Source organism: Saimiri boliviensis, chromosome 4, assembly GCF_048565385.1.
Source record: "Saimiri boliviensis isolate mSaiBol1 chromosome 4, mSaiBol1.pri, whole genome shotgun sequence".
NCBI lineage: Eukaryota > Metazoa > Chordata > Mammalia > Primates > Cebidae > Saimiri > Saimiri boliviensis.
Window position 1 is genome coordinate 99,321,047 of NC_133452.1, and position 17,478 is coordinate 99,338,524.

Below are 17,478 nucleotides of genomic sequence, written 5' to 3' on the forward strand. Positions count from 1 at the left end.
CTCCACTGTGCTGTTACATGTGATCACAAACCAAACTTACAAGAATACCGGCCTTCCCTGGCATTTGAGTTTTTATTCTGCCTCTTTAACAGAGCAACTCAGAAGAAAACAGTCTCCTTTGCAGAGTCAGGAGAAGGGAAACCAGCCTCTGTGTGCAGTGTTAGCATGATGAGCTAAGAGTTCAGAAATGACTGTAAATGAAAAATGGTGATAATGATAGCAGCTATCATTTACTGAATGCTTCCTATGGGCCAGCTGCCATGCTGATTTCATTTACGTTGATTATGTCATTGTATATCTCGTGACAGATCTTCAGGGTAGGGGCTATTTTTGTCCGTGTTTCAGAGATGAGGAAGAAAAGGTTAGGTATTGGAGCTAAGATTTAAACCGTAGTCTGACTGAATCCAAAGCCTATACTTTGAACCATGAGGCTAAAACCATTTCATCAAAAGCTGTGCTGCTATTCATGTTCTTAACATCATAGAACTGAAAGAGGGACCATAGAGAGGTCATTTAATCACAGATTCAAACCAGCCTAAATCACAAAGCTCTGGAGAATGCATCCCAGTCATTCATTTTTTGAAGAGACCTAGAGAGGAAAAGTCACAGGGCTGGGACTAAAACATGGGCTTCTTGAATTCCAGTCTAGCACTTATTCTATTTCTCAGGTTGCCATGGACCAGAATGAACTCTCAGTCTATTTGTCTTATCAAATTGTAGACTTCAGCAAATGTCTGAATAACTTGGTCAGGACCTTCCTTCCAGGGAGAGCCTGGTGACCCTCTGAAAGCAACCATGTAATTGGGAGTTCTGCACATCCACGGTTTTTGACGCTCACCGTAGTGACTCAGCAGTTGGAGGATTCCAATCCTAATGATACGGAGAACACAAGACAGCACAGGACCCCGGGTCCCCCGGCCTTCTCCTCTGGGTCTGAGGATTGATTTGAGTTAGCAACTCCTCACAGGAGCTGCATTCTTCAGCCTTAATTTAAATGGGCAGAGGTGAATGAAAAATGTGTAAATGTTAAAATGTTATTATTCAAAAGCCCTTGAGATCCCTTAGCTCGTCGTAGTAATTAAAATGCAGCACAGAAGACCCCTTACTTCAGTAGCTCACAGGGTAAAAGGAAAATGAATGAGGATGGCAAGTTGATGGGATTGGGAATTAGCATGCTGGTGTGCCCTATTGAGTAGAGCAGCTGGCCTTAGTGTATGGGTAGCATAAGAAACAGGCCTCCCTCCCTGTATGCTGTTACCTCCTTATTTCTCTCCTAGAAGGGCAGACTGTGGCAAGGGCTGAGGGAAGAGCTGGGGGAACCATTGGAAGTAGTATAGAGAAAGGCCTAAGGGTTCACTTCTGCATCTTCAGTAGTCCCTGGGCATGTCGCCCAGGCTGGTCTGGAACTTCTGAGCTCAAGTGATCCTCTGGCCTCAGCCTCCCAAATTCCTGGGATTACAGGTGTGTGCTGCCACACCTGGCCCTTCTCTGCCTTTTCTAATGTATTTCTGCTTCCTTGCAAGCCTGACAAGGTCTTCTTCAGTGCTCAGCCCGAAAGCTACCTCTTCTGAGAAGCCTTCTGGTTCAAAGTAATCAGGCTTTTTGTCTGCCATGCATATGGTTTATACCTATCTTAAAGCATCGAGGCAGACTTGGTGTCTTTATTTTTTTAATTATTATTCTTATTATTTGGTAAGATAAGATCTCGCTCTGTCTCCCAGGCTAGAGTACAGTGGCACAATCATAGCTCACTGCAGCATTGAATTCCTGGGCTCAAATTATCCTCCCATCTCAGCCTCCCAAGTAGCTGGGACTACAGATGTGTACCACCACGCCCAGCTAATTTTTAAATTTTTTCTAGAGATGAGATCTCACCATGTTGCCCAAGCTCCTCTTAAACTCTTGAGCTCAAGCAATCGTCCTACCTCAGGCTCCCAAAGTGTTGGGATTACAGGTGTGAGCCACCACGCCTGGCCTCTTTATCCTCATATCACCTGGGTGCCTCCTGAGGGCAGACACTTTGTACACATTTGTCGATGGGATGAGTGGGTACAGTGACAGTTCTGGGGCCTGTCTCAGAGTTTCTTGCTTCAGCCCACTTACCACATTACCTTCTGTCCGCTCCTTCTGCTGTTCAGAGTTGTAAGGATGGTGCAGGTAATGAATGCTTGCGAAGTGCTTTGTATCTTACAGAGTACTTTCATGTGCATTGTCTTTGATGATCCTTGTGACAGACCTGTAAGGAACTGAGAAATAGTTGGTCTCATCTGTGAGCAAAGTGTGTAATGGCTCCCATGTGGAGGATAATAACAATTTTAACATCTATTGAGAGTGTGGCATGTGCCAGACTTGGCTCTTAATGCGTTACACGTATAATTTAATTACCACAGCAGTCCCCCAGTTAAGATCCCGGAATTGCAGAGAAGTTCAGTAATTTGCTTAAGAACTGCTTCTTGATCAGTATACTCTATTGTTAGTACCTTGTCCCTAAGAGACCTTATATTATCCTGACTTTGCAGAAGGAAGAAACCATTGAGTAATTCTTTTCCCACCCATCGATTTGCCAAAAAATCCTATCTTGGTCTTGGATGTAGTTTTTAATGGGAACGAGAACACAGCCTTAGGCTCTTAGATGTCGGCAAGCTTTTCAGATACCAGAGTGTCTTTCTTAGAAATTGCTTGGCTAAGTCATATGATCATAAGAAGTTCTTTCCATCATTTCTTATATTCCACAAAATATTGGTGGATTATGGTTTCTCTAATAGGATTCTGACCCTCAGAGATTTTTCCTCCACATATTTCCTTCCTCCATAAGTTTCCATTCTTTCTTGCTGCCTACTTCCTTCCCCCTGGCATGTGTCTGGTATTGAGCCCTTGGCATCTGTCTCTCTTTCATCATTGATAGCTAGCGTGAATGGGCGGCTGTTTGACAGGGCCTGCATTGTTGGCTCCCACAGCAGTAGTTCGAGCATTCTCTGCGGCCTGGGTTCTGAGGTCCACCCAGGCAGTCTGAGCCAGGCTGCTGGTTCCCGGTTCTGAGCAATGGTGTTTTTCTTTTATCGTTGGTCCCCTTAGCTTCGAGTTGTTAAATATGAAGCTGGAAATTGATACAAAGCAGTAGAAGCCTGTGCTCCTTTTACCACAGCCATCTTGCATTCGAATATAGTCAGAGGGACATTGTACCTTGGGCCAGGATTTGTAGGAAGTTGGCCGTTAGAATGTGGTCCCAGAGATGGCAGATTTGGCAGCCTGATTAACCCTTCCCATCGGCTTCTCCTAGGAAGTACTATTGCCCTGAACCACATTAAATGGTCTGTGTCATCCTGACTATAGCCCCACCACATCCTGACTATATGCAACACCACTGGGTAGCTTTGTTCTGGCTGCCAGTTATTATATGTGATATTCATAGCCATGAGTCGTGGCTTCCTGGGGCCTCAGTTAAACAATATGAAACTCTTAGGTAATCAGCACTCCTTCTCCCCCAGAGAAAGGATTCAAGTTTTTCAGGGCTTGTTCATTGCTCAGGACCTGATCTTTGGGGTATAAGATTTTTTTTTTTTTTTTTGAGACAGAGTTTCGCTCTTGTTACCCAGGCTGGAGTGCAATGGCGCAATCTCGGCTCACCGCAACCTCCGCCTCCTGGGTTCAGGCAATTCTCCTGCCTCAGCCTCCTGAGTAGCTGGGATTACAGGCACGCGCCGCCATGCCCAGCTAATTTTTTTGTATTTTTAGTAGAGACGGGGTTTCACCATGTTGACCAGGATGGTCTCGATCTCTTGACCTTGTGATCCACCCGCCTCGGCCTCCCAAAGTGCTGGGATTACAGGCTTGAGCCACCGCGCCCGGCCTATAAGATTTTTTTTAGTTGGTGTGTGAAAGTCCCAAAGTCATTAAGTGTGGAGGAGGGACTGGGTATGGCGGCTCATGCCTGTAATTCCAGCCCTTTGGGAGGCCAAGGCAGGCAGATCACTTAAGGCCAGGAGTTCGAGACCAGCCTGGCCAACATGGCAAAACCTTGTCTCTACTAAAAATAGAAAAAAATTAGCTGGGTGTGGTGGCACATGCCTGTAGTCCCAGCCACTCAGAAGACTGAGACGGGGGAGTGGTTTGAATCCGGGTGGCAGAGGTTGCAGTGAGCCAAGAGTGTGCCACTGCACTCCACCCTGAGCAACAGAGTGAGACTCTGTCTCAAAAAAATAAAAAAGTGTAGAGGAAGGAGCTGCCAAAGTTTGTGCTTCTGTGCTCCTGTGGATAAGTAACCAGAGCCATAAAGTGGAGCTAATTGGCTGCCCCTTGGCCACTTCTATAGACTCGTGAAAAGCTGAACAGACTGTGGAGACTGAACTGCTCTTCTGGAGCGGCAGGGATAGGGGAACTGTATCCCTGCTCAGACCTCAGTGAGTTGGGCTCACTGTGTGAGCTGGTTGTTGAGATCATTTCTTAGAGGCTGTTTTGGAAGAACTGGTGTTACAGGACAGTAGTGTCGTGTGTGGGCAGTGGAGACTGCATTTTAGTACATCGTGTTTATAAAGCACTGCTCATTTTGCACCCCTCCTTACCTGGCTACCCTTTCCAGTTGCAGAACGGAACCTCAAGAAGGGGCTTTGGGCCTTCAGGCGTGATGAGGGAGAGTGGGTGCTATGCAGGCAGCAACAGGAGAGGTACTCAGGCAGGGCTCTGGCATCCCTAAGAGGGAGAAGTATGCCATCGTGATAGGGTAGAGACTTGGATTCTTGTCACTGTCATGTCATTAAAGGGATTTTTAAGTATCATGCAGCCCAGCCTACTTATTACAGACACTGAGGCCCAGTAAGATGAAGTCACTGCCAAGGCCACACAACTAGAGAGCAGGTCAGCCAGGACCAGAGCCAGATTTTCAGGCTCCTAGGTTACACCACCTGGGGTGACCACTAAGACTCCTCCTCTTTAAACGTAGTTGGCCCTTTTGGTTCTAACCCTTTTGGAGCTCAGCTATTCTGAGCTCATGAATAGTGCTTGGGAGTTTTGAGCAGACTAAGGAATTGTTTGGTATAGGTACTATAGATTCCATGTATAGAGAAGGTAAAGTTGAATATTATGGAGTGTGAGCTAGTGCTGGACATAGTGTTGTTATTTACACTGATGATGTGGGTTAAAATCTTTAATGGGACTGAGTTTATGCAAGGAAAGCTTGCATGAACTCAGTGTAGTTTGCCAGTGTAGTGCTGATGTTAGATTCTGATTTGGGCAATTATTTATTCTACTTCAGGGCAGAGGTATCTGAGTGTACAGTAGTAGTTGGCCTCATGAGCTAGTGTCAGGTTTCTTGGATGTCAGGGAAGTCTCGAGAGAACTGCAAATGTCTCCTGGCATTGACAAATTAGACCATTTTGTTTTCAGTGGATCAACTAAGGTTAAACTTAAACAAATATGAGCAGCTGGGAGACTTTGGAAGGAGCAAGATGTGCTCATTCTCTGGGAAAAAAAGAGAGAAAGAGAGAGAAAAAAAAAATCTATGCTCCCTGAGGAAGGAAGGATGAGGCGTGGAACTCAGAATGGCCCCCTCCAAGGAAGGAAGCAGTTATTTCTCTGCTGTTTTGTTTCTGTTAAGGAATTCCAGAAGTTGCAGGTTGCAGACCATGACCTCTATTTTTTTTTTTTTTTTTTTTTTTTTTTCTGTTGCTGCTTGCTTGCCAGAGGAAGGGAGGGCGGGTGGCCTTTAAATAACACTTTGGCCTTTATGGAAATGTATCAGATGTTCCAGGAGTGAGTCTCACTGCTCGCGCTTGCTCGCTGGCACTCTCACTTTTGCTCCACGCTCACTCACTCTGTCCTCACTTGTGTCCCTTCTCTAGGTTATAGTTAACACTCTTCTCGCCTTATATAGCAAGGGCTGGTCGTTAATGTTAACAGAAATCTAACAACAGGGAAGGCTGCCAGATAGCATTAATCAGGCCAGTGTTTGGAATTTCATAAATGCTCTGACTTTGGGTACAAATTGAACATTAAGAACAATACAAAAGCTGTCTTCCTTCCTCTCTCTTCTTCTCTCCTCTCCCCTCCCCGGCCTATCCAGTTTCTCTCTCTGTCTCTCTGTGAATTCCTCTGCTCTGCTGTATGCTTGCTACACTGGAACTTTGTTGATTTTTGCCACATTTAATTTTTTATTTCTCTGTCTCTCCGTCCACTCCAAGACCACAGGCGGAGCAGCAGCAGCCGGAGCCAGGACTCTGCGGAGGGGCAGGACGGGCAGGTCCCAGAGCAGTTCTCAGGTCTCCTCCACGGCTCCTCCCCGGTGTGTGAGGTGGGGCAGGACCCTTTCCAGCTGCTCTCTACCGCTGGCCAGAGCCATCCAGACGGGTCCCCCCAGCAGGGCGCCTGCCACAAGGCCAGCATGCAGCTGGAGGAGACGGGTGTGCATGCTCCTGGAGCCTCCCAGCCCAGTGCCCTGGACCAGAGCAAGAGAGTGGGCTACCTAGCAGGCCTGCCTACCGCCAACAGCCGCTCGCACCCTGAAACTTTGACTCACACAGCATCTCCACACACTGGTGGTGCTGAGGAAGGAGACCGGAGCGGGGCCAGGAGCCGAGCCCCTCCCACCAACAAACCCAAAGCTGAACTGAAACTCAGCCGCAGCTTGTCCAAGTCTGACTCTGATCTCCTGACCTGCTCACCCACAGAGGACGCTACCATGGGGAGTCGGAGCGAGTCCTTATCCAACTGCAGCATTGGGAAGAAGAGGCTGGAGAAGTCACCCTCCTTTGCCTCAGAGTGGGATGAGGTAAGGCTGACATTGACGTCATGGGAAGCTGGGCTGGCCAGGTTGACCGCAGCCCACCACAGCTCTCCTGCGTGCCAACTCCCAGGCCCAGGATCTGGGCCTGGTTACCCCAGTTCTTTCACTCCATAACTAATGTGTTTCTGACAATCGTAAGAGGAGACGAGCTTCAGGTAGCCTGGATCACAGAGGACAGGTTCGTTAATGGTTAAATTAGAGGGTGGAGGCCCCAGCAGAGCAGAGCTGATGAGGGAGGGGCAGTTCCTAGAAATGACATGTTGTTTGGAAATATTTGGATCCCATCAGCCCCATTGAGAGAATCATGCTCACCCTGGGGTTGCTTAAGAAGAGCTGGAGTACTTCCTATGAGTCCTTCAGGAGGAAGACACGAGACCCAGGGCTAGCTGAGAGGTGTGAGGGGTGTTGGGGGGAAGACAGGGGTAGGGCAGGGGTAAAAGCTGAAAGGGGGCTTTTCTTTTTTTTATATATAATTTCAACTTTTATTGTAGACTCGGGGGTACATATGCAGGTTTGTTACATGGGTATATTGTATGATGCTGAGGTTTGGGGTATGACTGATCTCATCACCCAGGTATTGGGCATGGTACCCAATAAATAGTTCTTCAGCCCTTGCCCCCACTCCCTTCCCTCTCCAGTAGTCCCAGTGCAGTGTCTGTTGTTGTATCTTTATGTCCATGAGTACCCATTGTTTAAGGGAGAACATGCTGCAGTGTTTGGTTTTCTGTTCCTGCATTAATTTGCTCAGGATAATGGCCTCCAGCTGCATCCATGTTGCTGCAAAGGACATGATCTCATTCTTTTTATGGCTGCAAGAAGAAGGCTCTTCTATTCTCTGCTTCTCCATGGCTGTTCTTACTGTGCTGTCCTGGAAAGCCAAATACTTCCAGCAGAAGGCTCCTGCCTATCCCACATTCTCAGATTGGTCAGGCAGAAGAGGGCTAAGTGGTTTAGGAACGAAGATTGGGGAGTAGAAAACATTGTGAGTGAGAGGCCCAGTTTTCTTTCATAGCCATTATTAGTTGGAAATACGTACCGAAGTATTTTTCAGTGACCTATGGCATGTCTCACTGAGCAGAAGAATGTGTTTCTCAAAGTTGGGTAAACACCCTGGGAATGTTAAAGTATCACCCTTGCAAGCTCCTTGCTGAGTGGAAGCTGCCTTTGAAGTGGACTGGGTCTGTCTCTGAGGAATAATTTCAATAAATGCATTTAGCTCTCCAAGAGGAGGGGAACACCACAGCTGAAGTGTCCATTTGAACTGTCTGTAGACTTAATGCCCTACCCAACTCTATTTGGGTGGGTGCTACAAAGTTATGTAAACCAAAGCCAATCTGTTTCCAGTGAAGGAACAGGGTGGGGCAGTTCTTCCAGCACTACCTCCAGATGAGATGCAGCTTAAGATTCTGATTAGGCAGACAGAGGAACCCTGTACAGAAGATTTTCATTGCTTAGTAAACAAAGATTCAGTGAGCTTGTGCTAGAGGCCTGGCCACTAGTGGAAAATCACGAGTGAGATAGCTCTGGGGAAGGGGAGTGCAGGAGATTACACACAGGAGTGTGTGTATTTGTAGGAATGTGTGCTCTACCTTTGTTTTTTAAAACAGATTTTTACAAATTTACAATCAGCTATAGGAAAAATTCAAGATAAATTTAAGAGGAGTGTGAAGATAAGTGCCGTGTGCTCTGAAATGGCCTTCGAGGTCAAGAGAGAAAAACATCCGTGACTCTCACCCAGGTCTGAGATCTAAAAAAAAAAAAATCAGTGGGTGAGGGAGTGGAGACAGGAGGTGTCAGAGGGTGGGAAAAGGCTTCAGGAAGGATCACAGAGTGCTGGGATTTGACATGGAATTAAAAGCCCGAGTCTTATGCTTAAAACCAGGTTGAAGCTGGTAGGACGAGGAGAGGTAGGCGGAGAGAGCAGCATGAGCAGAGGCATGGAGCTGGGAAAGCTCAGGTCATTCGGTTTCTCTAGGGTACCGAGTGTGTGTAAGGGCAGAATGAGAAGCAAGGGTACAAAGTGAGATTTGCGCCAGGTAGTGAGAGGGCCTCGAGCATCATGCCAAGAGATGAGAACAGTCAGCCCTCCATATCCGTGGTTTTCTGCATCTATGGATTTAGCCAACTGTTGGTGGAAATGTTCGGGGGGTTGGGAGGGAATAACAATACAACCATTTTAAAATGCACATAAAATACAGTATAACAATTATTTACATACAGCATTTATATTGTATCAGGTGTTACAAGTAATCCAGAGATGATTTAGAATAGACGAGAAGATATGTATAGGTTATATGCAATGGTATTTTATATCAGGGACTTGAACATCCTCAGATACTGATATCGGGAGGGGTGTTCTGGAACCAATTCCTAGTGGCTACTGAGAGAAGACTACTAGATATGCTTTCAAGGCAGTATCTCAGAATCCTTCATGGGCTGGAAGACAGCTTTACCAGTCCAGTGAATTAGGTCTTCTTTATGGCTCCCTCTGAGCGTATCCCTACCAGGAGAGGTTAGCAGTGCTGGGCGATTCTTCACAGGGTATTTATGTCCTGTTAACATGCAGCATGGCCAGGTAGTCTTATGGGCTCCACTCTTTTCTCCTGGCTGAGAAATACAAAATCACCTGGGCTGGTATTAATTGAGGTTGGCTGTTTGTGTGCTCTGAAATGGCCACAGAGGTTCATAAGCCAGTACCTCTGTTCAAAGCCAGGAGGTTCATGTGCTGATATCACCTGTGAAGATAAAGATTGCAGGTGCACACAGTGGCCCAGGGACTATCTGAGATCTAGGTGTTGTGGGCTAGTTCCCTAGTGTGGCTGAAATGCCAGAGCCCTGCTACATTTTGAATTTGAAAAAACTTAAAGGCAATTGAGGTCTTATTGGAACAAATTCAGAAGAGCAAGGTTTGCTTACATCGTAAACATTAACAGGGTCCTTTATATGTAACCCTTCAATGTTGTTAGTGATATTGTACTTGGTTTCTGTGGATCTCTCTCTCTAAAGAGAAACTCCAGAAGTGTTTCCCCCAGTGATTGGCCCTAACCCCAGGGCTTTGGCAGGCTCTCCTGGAATAGGGCATTAGTTAATGGCTGCTCCCCACCCTATCCCTGACCAGTGCCTGAAGCCTACTTTGCCATATCCTGTGCTTGCTGATTTTTTTCTTTGCTGTCCTTGGACCCTTGGGAGGTGGGGAACTCTGCTATGAAGGCTCTGAAGGTGCTTGGGCCCAGCTCAGCTCCTCACTGTGAGGGCTGGGGAGGGAGAAGGAAGACTGGAGTGGGAGCCCATCAGGCTGCTCCTAGAAGGAAGTGCAGGACAGCACATGAGCTCAGGTTCGGGAGTCAGCAGATCCAGCTCCACCATCTCCACTTTGGTGCGTGGATGACCTCAGTAAGCTCAGTTATTATCCTTATTTGTGAAACTGAGGCAGTTAGATCTGTGTTTCAGAGTGTTTTACCAATTAGTGATGTGTTTAACTGCCTAGCACAGTTTCTAGCATGCATAAAATGGTAGGTATTAATGTTACTATTGTGCTTGGAGCTTCAGAGAATGGGAATTGAGGCCTAGATCTTAAGAAAGGCAGAGCTCAGGCCAGGTAGGTCATGCCTGTAATCCCAGCACTTTGGGAGGCCAAGGCGGGTGGATCACCTGAGGTCAGGAGTTTGAGACCAGCCTTGCCAAAATGGTGAAACTCTGTCTCTACTAAAAATACAGAAATTAGCTGGGCATAGTGGCATGTGCCTGTAGTCCCAGCTACTTGGGAGGCTGAGGCAGGAGAATTGCTGGAACCCAGGGGGCGGAGGTTGCAGTGAGCCAAGATCACACCACTGCACTGGGCAACAGAGTGAGACACCGTCTCAAAAAAAAAAAAAAAGCAGAGCTCTTTGCAGGAGGTTCTTTTGGTGTTTGGTGGTGGCAGAGTGAAGGGAAACCACTAGAGTTCAAGCCCTTTAACTGGTGATCCTCCTGCACAGCTCTGCCTCACTACAGGGATGGGAGAGCCCACCCAGCCTGGAAAAGTAGGACAGGCACCTTCCCCATTGTTCTCATTTGAGGAATTAATGAGCTTTCTGCTGAACCTCCCTGAGAGGAGGAGAGAGGTTGGTGAGAAATCTATTACCCTCTCTATAATTTATTTTTTGAATATATTCTTCCACAGAAGAACCAGCAAATGGCTGGTTGTTTGGTTGTTGGGATGATGCTCTCTAGTTGGGGAACATGTATGGCTGATAGATTTGGGAGTTATTTTCTCCAAATACAGACTGCTTCTTATGGTGGGTTAACTCAGCCCTTGTTGAACTACCCTGAGCAAGATGGCTTCTGAAAGATGGCCTGGGTAAGGTGAACCTCTGTGATCGTATCTGTTGACACTAGCATTCTGCCTGTTTTCTATTATATTTTTGGTATCAAAGAAGTCATAAGAGTTTGGCTTTAAAAGAGCTCAGCCTAAGAGGAGATCTGAATCCAAGCTTCAGTAGTTATTTTCTGCATTCTCTAGTCAAGTCAAAGCACTCTTTGATGTCTTCATGATGCTTGGGACTTAATAGAGGTTAAACTGAGAAGGCGTACATAAATAAAACTTCGAAAATACATAGATAAGGAGTGGGAAATTTACCAACATCCCTCCAAGCATACTTAACCTCTGTTAGCATTCGGTACATATCCAAATTTGGGGTCTTGGTGTATTTACTGATTATAATTTGCTTTTCTTACCTAATTGCTGCCTGTCATGGATATCTTACCATTGCAGCATCAATAAGATCTGGATTCAGATCGTCATTCTAAAAAGTCTGAGTATTCTCTTGTATGGTTACATAAGGTTGATTGGTTTGTTGTTGAAGCTGTTCTCCAAACATTAGATGGCGCACAGGGCATTTTCCACCAGCCCTTCAGGTCCAATTCCTACGTTTTCTATCTGCCTATGTGTCATGTATTAATAGGCCAAGGGATTGTTGGATTGGCTGTGTCCCTCTACTGAAGGCCACCACTCCTGGGAGGGACCTTCTCCCAATAGCTGTTCTCTCTGGGTTCTAGTAAATAGTCCCTCCCTTTGCCCCTTCTGACCTAAGACTCCTCACTGTGACTAGCTCCTCTCCATGCACCTTTCCCAAACCTGTATAAATCATCTCATTACGAAGTTCCTTCAAGTGCACAGTTGGAATGTGCCATCTTATCCTGCAGGTACCGTGAGTGATGTAGCTGTTTTTACTGTTTCTATTAACTCTCAGCAAGCATAGATGTCTGTGTGCTGGAGCAGTAAACATGGTACTAGCATGTACACTGTGAGTTAATCTTCATTTGTAAATGAGCTAGAAGGCTTAGATATTCAGAGTGCTGGGAAGCAGGAGAAATTCAACATTCAGCTGGAAGCACCAGAGCTGCGGCAGTGGAGTCATGGCAAGACCAAAATTTAGAAAGTTTCTTTCACTCTTTGAAGATTGGTTGAAAGGAGTGCCACTGAAACTGTACCCGAAAGAGGCATTACGCTTCCAGGAAAATCTCAAGGAGATGTATCACAAGCAGCAGTAGTAGCTGTTGGATCAGGTTCTAAAGGAAAGGGTAAAGAGATTCAACAAATTATTGTGGAAGTTGGAGACAAAATTCTTCTCCCAGAATACAGAGGCACCAAAGTAGTTCTAGGTGACAGGATTATTTCTTATTTAGAGATGGTGACATTCTTGGAAAGAATGCAGACAGAAATAAATCACTGTTGAAGTGGCATCACGTGAAGCTGCCCCTTCCACTGAAGTCCTGAAATCTTTCATCATATAAATAATTTTCATGTCTCTCTTTATAGTAAACTAATGATATATAAAGTAATGACATCCAGTGTCTCTAAAATTTTATTTTTCAGGACTGATAATAGACATTTTCAAATGAAAATATGTAAATTAAGCAAAATTAAAAATCCAAAACTTGAAGCCTTCCCTACTTCCTACTATAGGAAAGAAACCTGTTCTCCCTTCATCAAGGTGGTGGTATCCTCAGCATCTCAGCTGTGTGTTCCTGTGTCAGAAGCTCCTTTTGTGTCTCCTCATCCTCTGTCTCTTGCACAGTGTGATGCACCCACAGCATACACACACACAGCACCAATTAACATCTGAGATAAATACCTGGTAGGAAGAACAGAAATGGCTTTCTGGTCATATTGTGGTTTGAATGTATAAAAAGTCAGTGATGTCAGCTCAGTCTCTCACCTGCCTTGAAATGATACTGAAGTTTATGAAAGAGAAAACCACAGAAGGCTGTTTCTCTACTTAGCATAAACATTGGAATTGTTTAAAACATGGCTAAAGGCTTAAATGATAAATTTGCATTTTGTAATCAGCTTACATAATTATTAAATAAGTAGGAGATGGGTAAAGAGCAGGGACATGCTTTGTATGCATTTTTTGTAAGCTGAGAATAATTTCTGGTACAGGATTTTGGGGAATGTCCTGGTTTTGTCTTAAGTGGTAGCTGAGGGGACCCTTGGCTCTTGAATCCTTTTCTTGAGAAGTGAAGTGGCAGCAACTGGGAGGGCACCCTTTCAGGCCAAGTCCAGAAGTGGCCTCCCTGCCTCACCCTTTCCAGCTCCGTCCCATTAGAGGCATGATGTCATCAAGAGACAAGCTGATTGGTTCAACTCCGTAGAGGCTTTGGCTGCTTTTAACCCTTGGGATTCAGTGTGCAAGAAGAAGAATTTTATAAGGAGATTGGCATTTCCACTGATGATGACTAAATTTCTCACGCAATATTCTGCAGTGTGTTTTGTTCTTCATTATGTAAACAAGCATGCTATGAAGTCTTTTTTGCTGAGCAAATCCCTCCCACCCTGAACAAGAATGTGACACTCGTACCTCTGGGGAAAGATTAGGGCCTGGAGCGTCTATTTATTTGTTTCCAAGTATACCCAGTAGTCACAACTTTTATCCTACATGAAACACCCCTTAAGTTTCCATTGGCTTTAGGTGGTGTGACAATATTGAGGTATTTTGTTCATATTTTTAAAATAATCTCATTTATCTTATAGGCAGCCCTATAAAAACAGTTTTGGCCTTTCTATCAGATAAAGTGATTTTCGTTAGCCTAGATTATATCTGTACACACACACACACACACACACACACACACATATATGTGGGGGGTGTGTGTGTGTGTGTGTGTGTTTATATGCATTTTTATGGCTTGATGCTAACAGGAGAAACTCCACAGCATTGTGACTGAGCTGGGGTTAGTCCTGGCTCTGCAGTTGCCTGGTGATGAGAAACTGGTGTGTTCAGCACCCCTCTCTCCTGCTTGCTGGTCCCTTGCTGCCATCAGGCCTCTAACTGGTCAGGTGCTGGGAAGTGAGGGGAGTGCGCCCTCCCTGCTGCTGCCACTTCACTTCACTTCCTTCCTCAGTGCTACTGTCCCTATCTGTTCCTCAGCCGTTTCCCTTTTTCTTTTTCCTTGTGCTCTTTCTCTCCTTTTCTTCTATGCTCTTTTGTCCTATTTTCTTCTTCCCTATTTTTCTCATTCATTTTTCCTTTTTGTTCTTATTTTTGCTGGTGACGTTAAGAATGGGCTTCTCTTCTAGCCTTTTGGCCCTCTGCACGAAAGGGATTTTGCTTTTCTTTTCTTTTTTTTTTTAACATTATTCCAGGGTTGACCCACATTTCTATTCTACACTAGCATTTCTACGCCACACACACCACCAGCCCCAGTCCCCGCTCCCCAACAGCCTGGTTCCCTTTAGCTGCAGCAAGAGGGCACCAGCAAGCACCAGGGAGGGACTTGGGGTATTTGCGAAACTGTCAGCAAAAGAATTTTCCTTTTCTCCCTTTTTTGTTTTGTTACATTTTTTGTTTTTGTTTTTGTTTTTGTTTTTGTTTTAAGACAGAGTCTTTTTTCCAGGCTGGAGTGCAGTGGCATGATCTTGGCTCACTGCAATCTCTACCTCTCAGGTTCAAATGATTCTCCTGATTTAGCTTCCCTAGTAGCCGGGATTACAGGCACACGCCACCACACCCAGCTAATTTTTATATTTTTAGTAGAGATGAGGTTTCACCCTGTTGACCAGGATGATCTTGATCTCCTGACCTTGTGATCTGCCCGCCTCGGGCTCCCTAAGTGCTGGGATTACCAAGCGTGAGCAACCGCGCCTAGCCACATTTTTTTTTTTTCAAACCCCAGACTGAAAGTTTGAACGACAATGAATGCAGGTGACTATAGATGAGATGAATTTGATCTTTAATCCAGTTGATACAAATACTGAGAATCACAGAAGGAAACATTTTCTGGGATATTCTTTTTATACTTTGTTCTGGTTTTGTATCTTGTTTTTCTAGTAAAGTATCAATAGGATACAGAGTGCGTGATTTTATGTGACTTTGGGAATAATAGTTCATCTTATATTATTCTAAGCAATTGTGTCTAAGAACAAACAGAGGTATTTTACATTATCAGTAATAGTATAAAATTGAAGTATATTTGTATTACAGTTACTCATTCAGCTAATTTGTTGAGTACCTGCTGTGTTCCAGGTAGGTTCTAAGTGCTGGGGATGCAGCAACAAACAAAACAGACACAAATCCTCTTGCCCTCATGGAGCTGGCATTCTAGAAAGCTAGAGGGGAATGATCATTTAAAAAGGATAAATAGGTGAAATTCATAGTATGTAGTTGACAATAGGAGTACTTACGAGAACAATACAGCTAAGAAGAGGATTAGAGGGTGCGGTGGGAGGAGGGTTGCCATTGGGTGAGTCAGCCAAGGCAGGCCCTTTGACCAGGACGTGAAGGAGCAAGCTATGCATGCTTGGGCCGGAGAGGGTGACACGTGAGTAGGTACTGGGCTAGTTTCTCTTAATTAATTTCTCCTGTAAGATAAATTTAAAATTCCACCCTATACTTAATATTGTCTTACAACTATATCTTATAACTTGACTTTTTTTTTGAGACGGAGTTTCGCTCTTGTTACCCAGGCTGGAGTGCAATGGCGCGAACTCAGCTCACCGCAACCTCCGCCTCCTGGGTTCAGGCAATTCTCCTGCCTCAGCCTCCTGAGTAGCTGGGATTACAGGCACGTGCCACCACGCCCAGCTAGTTTTTTGTATTTTTAGTAGAGACGGGGTTTCACCATGTTGACCAGGATGGTCTCGATCTCTCGACCTCGTGATCCACCCGCCTCAGCCTCCCAAAGTGCTGGGATTACAGGCTTGAGCCACCGCGCCCGGCTATAACTTGACTTTTAACTTAATTTTCTTTAGTCATAATTGCTACTTGTTGCCTTTCTCGTCTTGTTTTTTTTCCCTTGATTTCTTTATTTTAAGCTGTTGGATGCATACTTTTAAACAGATGAGAATGTGAATGAAATCTGAATTTCTAAGAATTTCTCAAACTTGATCCTTCTTCTTGTCATCCTAGGCAAGGATGTTGGGTGAGTTCTGGCAGAGGGGCTGGGTTATAGGTACATTATCTTAGGAAATGCCTTTCTGTGAGCTCACTGCATACTCAAGGCTGGAATAAAATCTGAAAACCAGGATCATGAAGCAAAGGGAAGAGAATTTAAATTACCCAGACGAGAAAATGGCCAGAAATCTTGGAAATGGGAGATCCAGTGAGGGAGGTCAACTGACTAGGTGTTCATGGAATCAGGGTAGGTGAGTTCAGGGTATGCCACCACCACCTGGAACACAGGAATGATGCTGATGTCCTAAAAGAGCACATGACAAATTATGTGCCCTGATGAATCTTAAATACATTCTCTCGGGAGCCGGGCCTATAGGTAATTGACACCAGTAAGAGAAGGAGATATTGGTGGCCTCAGACATTCTCTAACCCTGGGTGGACTTAGAGGATGTCAGGGTAGAGGGAGCTTCTTAGAGACCAGATACAATGGTGGTCTGTGTGTATGCATGCACATGTGTGTGTATATATATCCCAGAGAAATTTATATTGTTTAGAGATGTGCCGTGTGGTCAGAGTGGCAGCCAGACAGTGGGGGATAGGCTTTTTATTATATAAGACTCTGAGAGAGCAATTAATCTGGACCTCATTTGCGCTCCCTTTGAAATGTATGACCCTCAGAAACAACACAGGCTCTTTTCCTGATCCCCAGTGTTATGCCAGCATCCTCAAAGATGTGCTCTCTGATCTCAGCTCTGTGTTTTCATGGATGACTACCCTCCCTGCCTAGGATTCCTTTGTCCTGCTTTCTTCTCCATAGATGTTCCCTTTAGATGCCACCAGGTGAGTAGCCAGTGGGTATGAATAATGTTTGTGGCCTGTAGCTACTGGGCAGGGCCAAGATGCTGAGCAGATCTTTCCCAGGCGTCATACTCTTGCTCACGAGCTCTAATGACCCAGTCTCTGGCGCCACAGGGCCCACCTGTCCATAACTCAAGGAGGCCTGTTTATTTGTCTGGACAGGTGGAAAACTGCCTAAGCTCACTAGGGGCCTACAAATGACAATTTGTCTGGCAGTCTGTTCTTGGCTGTCCTGATTTAAACAGGCAGGAAGCCATTGTAAACTCAGCTGAAATGTTGTGGTTTGTGTAAATGCTGTGGTTCCTTTCCTTTACACTTTGAATCTAGTTATTTTAAACAGAACTTTCCCTAAAAGCATGAAACTGCCTTGTATCTGTTACGCAGTGGGCATGCAGTCCTGGGTTTTGTAGCTTGGGCCCTCTGCACTGGGCCAAAGGTCAGTGAAGAACACCATGGAACTTGGGTGCA

The 17,478-nt window shown here is 45.3% G+C and overlaps 1 protein-coding gene across 4 annotated transcripts in view; it reads left to right on the forward strand.

Moving 5' to 3' along the window:
• Positions 1 to 17,478, forward strand: part of ANKS1A (ankyrin repeat and sterile alpha motif domain containing 1A) — a 204,495-nt gene that overhangs the window by 122,195 nt on the left and 64,822 nt on the right. For 3 of the 4 annotated variants that reach the window (XM_039467397.2, XM_039467398.2, XM_039467399.2), the window contains one exon: positions 6,177 to 6,763. In XM_039467397.2, the coding sequence (XP_039323331.2) occupies positions 6,177 to 6,763 (587 nt within the window). The other variant, XM_074397927.1, reaches the window with a different exon arrangement.